General features: G+C 42.7%; 1 protein-coding gene across 1 annotated transcript; it reads left to right on the forward strand.

Annotated features, from left to right (window-relative positions):
- The first annotated feature begins 1457 nt into the window (after positions 1-1457).
- Positions 1458-8818, forward strand: stard15 (StAR-related lipid transfer (START) domain containing 15). The gene is made up of 6 exons (XM_012839977.3): positions 1458-2304; positions 5230-5377; positions 5829-5932; positions 6628-6745; positions 7687-7739; positions 7944-8818. The coding sequence occupies exons 1-6, from the start codon at positions 2155-2157 to the stop codon at positions 8160-8162; spliced, it is 792 nt and encodes a 263-aa protein (XP_012695431.1). The 5' UTR covers positions 1458-2154; the 3' UTR covers positions 8163-8818.
- Positions 8819-12285: the final 3467 nt, after the last annotated feature.

The raw sequence follows: 12285 nt of genomic DNA on the forward strand, positions 1-12285 counted from the left end.
GAAATTTCTCAAACCAATGCATCACTTAACAGCACAATCACCACCACAGAAACCTGCTATTTAAATTATGATCTCCATGTCAATAGCTGTAATGTTACCATGAGTGGTGGTATTGATTCCCAGGTGTCAGCATAACAGTTGTAAATGTTCTATGCAAATGTGTGAGATCACCAAAAGGAAAAAAATATTTTGTCTGTTCCAAGATGAGTGTTTCGTTTTGCGGGTTTGGTTTGCTGTTGGTTTACTCTCTGGACACACAGACCATCAGTCATAGTCAGCTGAATCATCCCTTACCTCCGTCATTAGCCACACAGAATGTATTAAAAGTTTTTGAGGATCAGCTACTTGGAAAAAAAAAGTCTTATCTTTCAAACTAAACACAACTGCTCACCAAAGTTCAGTGACAGTGCAGGCTAAACAGACAGAAGCACATCTTGGACTGTGGAGCACTAACACGCTCAGTTTAACAACGCGAGCTCAGGTTTCGCAGCCATGGTTGACACACACTAGAGAGGGAGCCAGTGGCCTGCACCCCCTTCTCCTCCCCACCAGATGAGCAGGAGGCTGAGGTCATCCCCAAGGTGTCACTCCAGCAATACATGCAACAACTCCCAGGCAGGCCCAAAGGACTGACGCTCATGAGAAATGGCAGCCAGCAGAGAGATATGGAGCCCCGCGGTGGAGGCCGGGGGAAGTCACACTGAGAGGGGATGAAAAGTGAGCTCCCCTGCGGAGGGAAGCTTTCAGAGATGCTGCTGAATATGGATCAAGGGGCGAGATGTTTGGTTTGTTCTGCGGGTTTAGTCTGTATTTGAACATTTTAAAGCAAATGTATACCAGATAAGCAATAAGAAATCCAGAGTAGCCAAGCAAGACCCGGGTTGAAAACCTTAAAAAACTTTGCCCACAAATAATTTGTGTCATTATGCCATTGATACTGTTGTGGTGACTGGTCAGTCTGTAACACAATATGTATGGTGGACTACATGTCACCGTTAATAGGTGTCTACTTTTGTTATGCTTGAAAGCATTATTCGTGTCTGGGTGAGTGTCATTGTTTTATAGTGCTGTGGCCTCTTAAATAGCCATTTTCTAACATAGCCAGAGTGAATTTACTATTATGAGGAACTCCAGACTTTATGTATCCACCTTCAGGGGCTTCAGTTCAAACATGCTTGACAGATACTAAAACATTTTGTTCAACCAGTTCCCATAATATTTTTCCATTTTACATGCGCAAAACCTGAAAATCCTTAACTTCCTGTAACAGTCAGTAAACATCCAACGGTTTCATCCAAGTCAAATAAAGATGGTGTGATACTGTATTTTGAATAGGCTATTTAATATGGACATCTTTTGCATTTTTGTGCAAGTGTCATTGATGTCTCATTGTTTCCTTTCCGGGCAATTTCATTGTTTGTGTTTACTGAAAACAGAGTGCCACGATGGGAAACCACGATGGGATTTCAAGTGAGGATTCCCCACTTTTGCCTAGGAAGTATTTCCTTGTGTTATCATCAATCAGCTGATTTGAACAAACAATGTTTCTCTAACACCCTGGAGTGGATGAGAGAGAAGGACGAGGTTAAGGGAGGACGACAATAGGTGGGAGAGCAAGTTCCGAGGCTGCTGGCGAAACATGAGCTGTATTCTATCCTGCCATGGAGGCTAAACAAAATAGCCACAGAAAAAGAGTCTAGTGTACTGGGCAAACATGACACCCGATCTGTTGTTCATCAGTCAGTCTGACTAAATGTGTACTCGTGTAGACTGCTGCCCCACCTGAAAGCGGGATGTTGGTAACGTGACTCCTTACCTATATAATGCTCCGTCTCATCAGTGTGATAGTGCCTGAACTAGCGCGTCACGACGGTTGCTTGTACACCTGCTGGAATAACGTCCTGCCAGGCAGTCATCAACTTATACCTGTGTCTCCGTGTGACTAATGACAGTCGTCTCCTATTTTGTCGTTTACCTGGACTCAGGTAAGCTTTAAATGTCAACTTAACGTGCCACCAAAACCCCCAGCAGAAAAAGAGAAAAAGAACGGGAAGATCTTATGAGAATCGGGACCCCTGCAGTCAGTTCTCACCGGTCCATCTGATCAGTTCTCACCGGTCCATCTGATCGATTCGCTGCACGGGAGAGAGTAAGATGCCGGTCCAGATTCCGGATGATAGCGATTTCGCCTCGTTCAAAGAACAATGTGAAAACCACGAAGGATGGATAGCGCGGTACACCAAAGGAGGTGTGACGGTGTGGTGTAGAGACGGCGATGATTGCAAAGCTATCCAGAAACTCAAGGCAAGTGTTCTGCATTTCCCCAGTTCATTTTCACTGCATTGCGGAATGAAGACTTTTTTCACGCTGAGAGGATGGCCAGGTTCCGCATATTATTAGATGTAATTATTTGATGTGTTCATTTGAATGTAACTTGCAATTGTTAAAAGTAAGATACATTTTCTCGCAAAGTTCAAAGCCTCAGGTTAACTTTGGGAACATAATTGAATCCCCAAATGCTTAACATACTAGCACACGTATAAAAGCTAAAAACACGTTTCATTCCCTTACTCAAAGGCTAATAAAGTTTCATTTTGGAGACAAGCTTATTGGTGTTGCACTGTCCCTTTTGGGGAAAATGCGTAACCTACCGTTCATAACCACATAGACTAGCTTATGAACGTTAAGTTAATGAATAAACATTATTTAATCATAGGGTTTTATTCCCGATGGCATGTCCTAGGAGTATGTATGAAGTGTTATATAAGGCATAACGTCCACTTTATATTGGCCAAGAGCAGCAAGCAGAATGGGGGAGGATCTATTGTTGAAGTCCATTATGTTGCTCTCGGTGCATTGCCTCACTCCTACTTCATCCCCCTGTGATAGCAGTTCTTCGCTCGCAGCTGCAGTAAAATAAGTGCTGAGCGCAGTTATATGACCGGAGTGGCGGAGGCAAAAGATGTCGTCTGTTACCGATTCAGGGTTTTATCACCCTCGTGAAATCTGCACAATGGCGTCTTTCCTTTCCCTGAATGCCTGCCAGAGTGGAGACCCAAGGTAGAATATTATTTATAGATGATCCACATATATTTTGTAGGAGCCAGCATCTTTGGCTAAGGGATCATCCAGGGAATGTTCTCAGGCAGTATAGGCCTTTTCCTGCCTTCATGTTTAATTAACCCAGGCTCTGAGTAGCAGCCCCTATCACATTGCTCCTTTCAAGTGAGGACTTTGTGCCATCGAGTTACAAAAGGCAAGGCCTGTGCTTCTGTGCACCACCAGAATTGAATGGTTTTAGACAGTGAGTCCATTCATTAATTACCCACGACACTCAACCTTAAGAGCAATTCAATCAATATTGTAATAACATCTATTTCGTGCAAACACTGTCTGTTTGGCCTCGGTATACATTCCTTTTGACAGGCATGCAGCATTACTGCAGTTAACGTACCGGTACAGTTCTTGACAGTAACATAAGGAATGTACACACACACACACACACACACACACACACACACACACACACAAACATACACGCACACACACACACACACACACACACACACACACACACACAAACATACACACACACACACACACACACACACACACACACACACACACACAAACACACATACACACACACACACACACACACACACACACACACACACACACACGCGCAATGAAGTACCACATGTGTGATGGCTCATCAGCAACCAGAGGGTTGGCATTGCATCTAACCAACTGACTAAGCATGTCCAACCCCAACCCCCATCCCTACCCTCACCCCCTACCCCCACCCCCTACCCCCATCCCTACCCCCACCCCACCCCACCCCCTGCCCCCATCCCCAGGAGCATCCGTGTCAGTGATGAAAGAGCTAGCTAAGGGGCGGGGTGCAAGCAGGAGACATCCTGAAAAATTAAGAGCGGAAAACTCGTGGTAACTGCTAGCTCAGATGCGGAAACCTGAGTCCCAGTCGTGGCCCAGCCGGAGGGTATGCATATATTTTTTTTTTGCAAGGAGCACTACAGTTGACCTCGACATCAGTGGCGGAGGGGGACGCCTGGGGGGGGGGGGGGGGGGGACCACTACCACAGTTTGGGGCCCTTTTCCCTAGAGGCTCACGGGGCTGGAGAAGGAAATGGTTTAGACCCCCAGAATATCGGCAAAAACACGGATGACAGACCTGCCTCAATAATTGATAGATCTTTCTGGGGTAGTGATGCGCTTCTTGCCATGAATAATTGAGTGTGTGTAGAGGCATTGACGACATTCCATTCATAGAGACCAAAGAGAGTTTGTTTCAAGGAGCCCAGTGGAAATGGGGAGCGACCGTTCACGCTGGGTTGGGCGGAGGTGTCACATGAATTATTCAACTAATGTCAGGGGTATTAAGGATAGGGTTCCATTACTTCTTGCACGGTCCAAACAATATCTGATCGCATTGCACCTGACGTTTTTGGTCTTACTTGATCCACAGACCTACGCAAGCAATCTTAAGAGTGCAGTGGAAAAGTTGCGTCGGTAGAGAGTTTGATATCCGAGGGTTGCTTTTACCTCCACACTCTTATCTTCAAGCTGTCTTTGTTTCTGCCTCTTTAAAAATGATTTCTAGCTACAATGGCCAGGAATGAAAATCATACTGGGGAATTTCATCCTATGTTGATCATGTATTGACTTGTGAGCGTCATTACTTTGTCCTGAATGTTTTGACAGGCCTGGGAGGTATATCTGTGGGAGGTATATTTTATGTGCACATGTACACTCATGAAAAGTGTACTCCAGAGAGTCTACGGGCTGTGTTTGACCTTTATGCAGCTGGGTTGTCAGCTGGACTTATGTTTGACCTGCATGCCTCCCTCATTCAGCCATAGTAAATGGGTTCTTCATGGACTAGCAGTACTGCAGGTCCCTGAACCAGCATAAAATGGCCTTTCTCTACTAGAAGAACCAAGAAATCCTACATGGTGCATGTATTCACACCACTGTTGAATGGATTATTTCATGGTCTGTGTAATTCAAGTCTTCAGTTCCAGTAACTTCATACGCTAGTCACTCAAACTCAATCATTTCCCAAAGTATCCCATACCATTTTAGAAGAGAGGTCATAAAGAACAGCCATCCACCCACAAATGTCCCAGGGTCGACCTAAAGCACAGCACGTCTCAAAAGACTAACCATTTTATTCTTCTATTCCCTTCTTTTTCTCTGTCTTTCTAGATGAAAATCGTGTGCAAAGATGTCACAGCAGAAACGTTGTATGATGTCCTTCATGACACCAGCTACAGAAAGAAGTGGGACTCCAACATGGTTGACACCTTTGACATCGGAAGGCTGACAGTTAATGCAGATGTGGGATATTACTCTTGTGAGTGTCCCAGAACATCTGTTTACTGGTCCTCGCTCCCTCATTACTTCTCCTCTCTAGAGTCTTGTTTCGTTGAATTTCCACTCATTTAGTCTATAAACCGATAGTTTCCCAGCACACAAAAAAACAAGACAGATTTCATTCTCTGCCTGGACACATGAGGTGAATAATTCTTTTTAGCATTCAAGCTGCCAGCCAGCAAGCGAATCAATACGATTCAATTTACCAATGGAGTCTCCATTACTCAGAGAGCTTTGACTACAAATGTATTTTGTCAAACTTAATCTCACCAACACTGCATTGATAAAGAGAGACATATGAGGATAAATGCTAAGACCAAAGACTACTAAACTCAGACGTTAAATGACCAATATTGGGTGCTTTATTAAAGGGGAAACCATGTTGTCCTGTTTATCTTTCTCATTGCATGTTTGTTCACTTGTGATTCTAGGGAGGTGCCCAAGCCCGCTGAAGAACAGGGACTTTGTCACAATGCGGTCATGGCTACCCCTGGGCAATGACTACTTGATCATCAACTACTCCGTCAAACACCCGGTGTGTACGTTTGAAATGTTTGTTTTGGAAGAGTCAGGATTAGTTCAGTCTGGTGGAAGTAGATAAGTTGGTTTGTCACTTCTAAGGCCCTACACACATGTGTAACAGAAGAAGTGTAGGTCAGTGGCAAAAGTCTGACCACGGTGTCAGGTGAACGCTGTGGTGATTTAATCTCCATGTAGCAATGAATAATTTCAGTATGTACCCTGTGCGCGGCCTGGAGGTCATATTTTCCCTCTGTGGAAATTAGCAGGATAATACAATCTGTCTAAAAGGGGGCCTTTCCGATGCTCTTTGGGTGTCAGAGAGTTCAGCCCAGAACTCTGGATGGATGCCCTTGTCAAGGAAAAATCTGTCTGACACCAGATGTTGGGAGCAGTCGCTTCTGTCACTCTCAAATACCTTTTAGTATTGTCTCATTTTCTGCTGGGAGAATACCATTTAAAAATTACACTGAGATTCTTCCAAAATCACTAACAGATGAAAGAGGAAGGTCTGTTGTTAAGCATGGCCACTGCGAGAGGTAGTGGCTGTGTTAAATTATGTAGTTATCATTCTTTTGAAATGTTATACTTGTGCTTGTATTCATTTCACGGTCCAAATTCCATTTTAGCTTTAGCATGTATTACCAACGGAGACTCTGTGTTTGGTATGCACTGTAGAATAAGGTCTTATTTATTTATGTCATTTTTCAGCAATATCCGCCAAAGAAGGATTATGTGAGAGCTGTGTCACTTCTCACTGGTTACCTGATCCAATCCAATGGGCCAAACTGCAGCTCCCTCTACTACTTAACACAAGTGGACCCAAAAGGTAAGCCTCTGTTCATATTCCAACACAGCCTCGTGTTAGTGATATGTTTTAGTTATCTGTTGGGATAACAGCTTTCCAATTTATTTAGCAAATAACATTTCCAACCATTTCCACAATTCCAATATTATTTGCCTCGGGGGCCTTCAAACCTAAATGTACACCTCTGAAAGAGCTTAGATGAAATATTTAATATCCAAACACAAACACGGCACCCTTCAAAAACTTCAAAGCTTGGGCATGTAGTTATAGCACGGTTGCTTTGTTGATTCTTTCATCATTTGTTTATTTTTTTAAAGCCTTTGGCCCTTTAAAGCAATTTCAGTAACACGGCCCTTTTTTTCAAATGAGGCCTTTCACTCCCCTGGTGCCTTGCGGAGGGCTCTAACATCAGCTATATGCTTCAGGCGCTGAATCCATTGGACTGGAGCGGGGGCAGGAAGTCTTTGATCCCCAAAAATAAACTCCAGCACAGGACATATTTCATACATTTGCTAACGTCATTCTTTTTCCTTGCTGTACGGAGAGATCAGCGGATTATTAATGTCTTCCACTGCCATGATCCGCCAGCTGTTGGTGACCTGTGGGACCGTCACCACGGTTCCTGTCGCCACGGTTCCCCTCCCTCCGCCCCGGCACATCATTCCAGAGGGCTCGACACAATGCAGGCCTTCTGCTTTTAATAACACCCCAAAGATGCTGATTGATTTAAGATGTCTGTGCTTTGTTTGTAGCAAAACAGACACATCCCCTGCGTGTCAGCCAGTACAACAGCATGATTATAACCACTAAGGTTGGGCGAGTGTATTTAGTTGAAGCATCAAAGCCGACAGGGGAAATCATTTTGTGATGAAATTGTGTTCATCATGCAGCCATGTAGCCTTAAAGCCTGTCAACTGGCCATAATTCAAATGTGTCTAAATGTTTGTTTGTTTCTCCCCCAGGGTCTTTGCCCAAGTGGGTGGTCAACCGAGTCTCTCAGATCGTTGCTCCAAAGGTAGGAAATCGTTTCCTTGAGAAAACCCTCAAAATAAGACATTTCCACACGGAACAAATTCATTTAGAGAGCTAATGGTGAGCCCTATTATGGCCTTCCACTGCCACCTACTGGTCAGTTTAGACTAGTGCAACAACAATCAATTGAAGTCCTTCGGCGTTTACATTAGTGCCTTCTAATTAGCCCACGTTCTCGCTCATTCAGGCAATGAGGAAGATTTACAAGGCATGCGTGAAGTACCCCGAGTGGAAGCGGAAGCACAACCCCAGCCTGAAGCCGTGGATGTACCCCGAGCAGAACACACTCCCCTGCATCAGCGTGGCCGACCTCACCCTGCAGAGGGCCGAATCCCTGGAGAACATTGATGAGAGGGGCCTCAGCGAGGAGAAAGGCCAGCACAACAGCGACGACGAGGAGACCTAGACTCTCCCCTGTGACCGCTCACACTCTTAAGAGTGTGTGGCGGTGTGTAAAAGCTCTGTGTGCGAGTGAGTGTGTGTACACATGTACATTGTTATGCATCACATGACTCACTGTTTTCTTCTTTATCTCTCAGTGTTGGTTCAAACGTACAGTAGGGTTTGCATTCAGTTGAATGATGGAATATCTTGTACAGTTTTTTGGCATGTGTAATACTAAGCGCACCCATCCTCATACATACAAAATTGGGTTCAGGAAGTGTACATCAAATTATTTTAATCCAGAGATATTTGTACAGGGATGATTTTTAAAAGTTTGAACATTCAGCAAGAGAGCTGTGGGAAAAGTTCTTTAGTGTGTCTCTGAGTTAGAACTACTTCTACTTGAAACTACTCTTTTACTACTGACTATCTAATAATACTGATTATTACTTTATTGTCTTCTTGTTTGGCTTGTGGCTGTTTAAATGGATTTGGCAATTTAAGCAGTTAGTTCAGCTGGAATCAAGTTAATGCAAAGTCCCCAATCTTCCAATACATGTTCTGTAGATAAAGCTTTTTTCTGCATTTGCTGGTAGGTACGTACGTATATTATGGGGTTGCTATGGGGATTTAGATGGGTATTGGGGTATATGATGGGGTTGCTATGGGGATTTAGATGGGTATTGGGGTATATGATGGGGTTGCTATGGGGATTTAGATGGGTATTGGGGTATATGATGGGGTTGCTATGGGGATTTAGATGGGTATTGGGGTATATGATGGGGTTGCTATGGGGATTAAGGCGGGTATTGGGGTATATGATGGGGTTGCTATGGGGATTTAGATGGGTATTGGGGTATATGATGGGGTTGCTATGGGGATTTAGAGGGGTATTGGTACTGAAGGGCTTTATGGTAAGTCTCTGACTGGGTTGAATTGTCATATAGACTTGCTGATGCACTTGTGGTCACAGTATGATGCGCTATTCTCTATAAAAATTTTGATGAACTTCTTGAAGCTTATAGAAACACCGGATCATTGTGCCTTAATTACATCATGACAGTAGGCTTAGATATGTTTTATTTTTCAACGGAAAAACATACATAATATATTTATAATATAATATATTTAGGGCAAGTGAATCCAAATTCCCTAATGGTAACACCCAAAGCAGAGGTCTTGTATCTGAAAACATCAGTGATGGCAGAAGAGGGATAGAATGTTGGTACATTTGGCATAAAATGAAAATGACATGAAAAGATCCAAACAGGCTAACATGTCCAGTGGTTACACGCTGGTTTCAGCTAAGCTAATAATGGTAAGAACTTCAACTTATACATAAGCAAGTACTGCTATTCTGCATGGGTACTTGGGCAAACGGATATTCATACTTGTTCACCTCAGGGTTTGTAAAATCAGCTGTGTTTGCTTTCTTATTTCCTTTGGCTCACACAGATTTGTTTCATATTCTCCGTTTCCCTCCCGCCCCCCTTCCTCTGTCATGAATAAAGACATTCTGTTTAGTCTTGTAACAGCACCTCACACTTTTTTACAGGACAGATAGAATGATTGCAGAGATGGTTTATGTGAAGGCCAGGCCAAAATCTTGAATGGCTCTTTATGGGTCCAAAAGACATTTAAGTTGAAAATGTGTATTGACAGGAAAAATGTGGGTGCAGCATTCCTCATCTTTGGACTGAAACGTCAATTGCTCTACATAGTCATGGATGAGCAGATACTGCACAATACAAAAACTATTTTCCTACTTGTTACATACTGTTATTCTATAAATTATTTAATCAAAAGCAACTTACTGGGTGGGTAAATAACTTTACCTTCAACCAGATGCTGTAAATATTCAGCAGATTAAAAGGTCTTTGATAACTTGCTCCACCACCATGGGACCATGGAAAAAAGCAGATAGCAGAACAGAAACGCCATGCTGTGCCCTTGTTGTAGCACCAGGTACTGTTTGGTAGAAACATGGACACAATGGCATGGGGTCAGATGGATAAAGGAGATCGAACAGGTTTGTGCAGTTCTGGTGGTTACTTTGTTGGCAAGCATCAAGCATCAGAGACTCATTGAGTGACATGAAACGGTTTTGGATCACATGAAGGTCTGATAGTTAAAGACATGAAAACACACATTTTTTGTACCCTTTTTTAATATATGTTTTTGCAGGTAAATACCTGGGAGATAGAACTCAAAGCACCAGAGAGCAGTTCCAAGAGATCCCCTTTTCAGAGAGTGTGAAAAGGATGATTTAGTAGTCTTGCCCCCTCCGTCAAAACTCAAGGGCAAGATGAGAATAAATGACTGGGACGACCTGGATCCATATTCACAAAAGATAATATGTCTAAAATCTGTAGTAAATTCAGGGGCAACTCTTATCAATAATGAGTGTTTTCCTCTCGTACTCCTTCAGACTAGGAGGTGGACTCCTCCACTGTAAATCCAGGTGTACTTATCTCAACCGTATCCACTGAGCACAAGTATCAGCTGTAACCTACTCAACAGAGTCTCCCTCACTTTGACACTTTCATGATCTGAACATACAGCAATACCTACAGTAGCACTTTTCCCCGGGAATGGGGATCTTGGGCAGGGCGTAGGGTTGGGATGAGGACGTGTGTGATCCTCAGAGCTCAACGATCACACTGGCGAGGCCTAGATGTCACACCTTAATCATTGGGCAAATGAGCCCTTTCTCCTTACCTACATCATTTCATGTTTTGCATAATTTCTTGTGTTGTGGCTTCGTTTAGGTCATTTTGTTCAGATTTTAGTGAACTGGTTCTTTTGTACTGCCCGTCATACATGGGCTTATTATGTTGTTTGATGAATGGTCGGTTCAACAAAGGGGGCAATTGACGGTGTATAGGGCATTGCTACTACTACCCAGTCAGGCAGAAAGCAGGATAGAAATGGCTTATATGCCACATCCACATTTTTCAGTATAATTCAACTTCTTAATCCGTTTTGTCCCCAACAAGGTTGGGGAGTAGCAAGTGACAGGTTGTTATGTAAGACTTATGTAATTAAATTACAAAATAGATGTAATTGTAATCCGTTACAGTTACTGAGAAAAAATATCGAATTAATTTACAGTTACTAATCAAAATGTTGGTATTAACAAAGGAGTTAAATCCAAAATATATTATTTTCTGTAAAACACTTTTTAGCTGATATGTGTCATTCTGCAGCTTTGCCTCTCGTCTAGACAAGCTCCATTCATTTGGCAGTATACACTCAAATTCCGAGCGATGTTTTGATCTGCCTCTCGACTGCCAATCAAAAAGTAATCAAAAATAATCAAATGTAATAAGTTACATTACATTGATGAAGTAATTAAAATAGTTACATCACTTATTACATTTTTTAACCGGGTAACTAGTAATCTGTAACCTTTTACATTTCAAAAGTATCTTTCCAACCCCGGTTCACAGTGGGACATAAGGTCGTAACAAGATGTATCATCACTGTCATATCATATCAGTATCATTCATTAATTAGGCCTAACTGTAGGAACTTTGGACAACATTCCAAGTTTTCATATATGTTGCCGAATATATATTATATATATATATGTTCCCTTTGAAAGGTCAGCAAGAAATCGCTTGGTTTAGTTGATATCTGGCTCTTCCTCTGTGTAAATAATCCGTTTAGAGTGTTTTTGCAAATGTTATTATAACAGATTTGGCATAATTATAAACTGTTCTGTTTACCTGTGATAATAAGTGATGTTTACGCACAACTGCATCCTTTTTCATACATGAATTTGCAGATGGGGCCACTCCTAAAAATCTGTATTGTCTCAGGCTCTTCCTGTTTCCCATTGGGCTCACTTCCTGTCGACATCAGGCAGATTGTTCCTTGGGGAAGGAAAGGAAACTCCGCAAGCTGTCTGATTTCTCACAGGAGACCTCTAGTGCTGCAGTCCCCGAAAGTCCTGGCTTCCTCTAAAAGCGGCAGCCTGAATTTATACTAATTTGATGCATCATGGATGCACAGTGACATAATTCAGTATAACGTGTTTATTGCAGCTCATACTGAAGGGTCGTTATGTGGTCTATAATGGCTCTGGCTTTTTGTGAAATATCCCCTATCCTAGGCCTCTGATTTAGTTGAAAGGGTATTATTGA

Source organism: Clupea harengus, chromosome 20 (genome assembly GCF_900700415.2).
Source record: "Clupea harengus chromosome 20, Ch_v2.0.2, whole genome shotgun sequence".
In the NCBI taxonomy this organism is placed as follows: Eukaryota; Metazoa; Chordata; class Actinopteri; order Clupeiformes; family Clupeidae; genus Clupea; species Clupea harengus.

Excerpts from the sequence above, each read along its gene's own strand:
- stard15 (XM_012839977.3), top strand. The coding sequence starts at position 2,155 with ATGCCGGTCCAGATTCCGGATGATAGCGATTTCGCCTCGTTCAAAGAA. Across the intron at positions 2,305-5,229 it reads AAGCTATCCAGAAACTCAAG|ATGAAAATCGTGTGCAAAGA; the intron begins GCAAGTGTTCTG and ends CTGTCTTTCTAG. Across the intron at positions 7,740-7,943 it reads CTCAGATCGTTGCTCCAAAG|GCAATGAGGAAGATTTACAA; the intron begins GTAGGAAATCGT and ends TCGCTCATTCAG.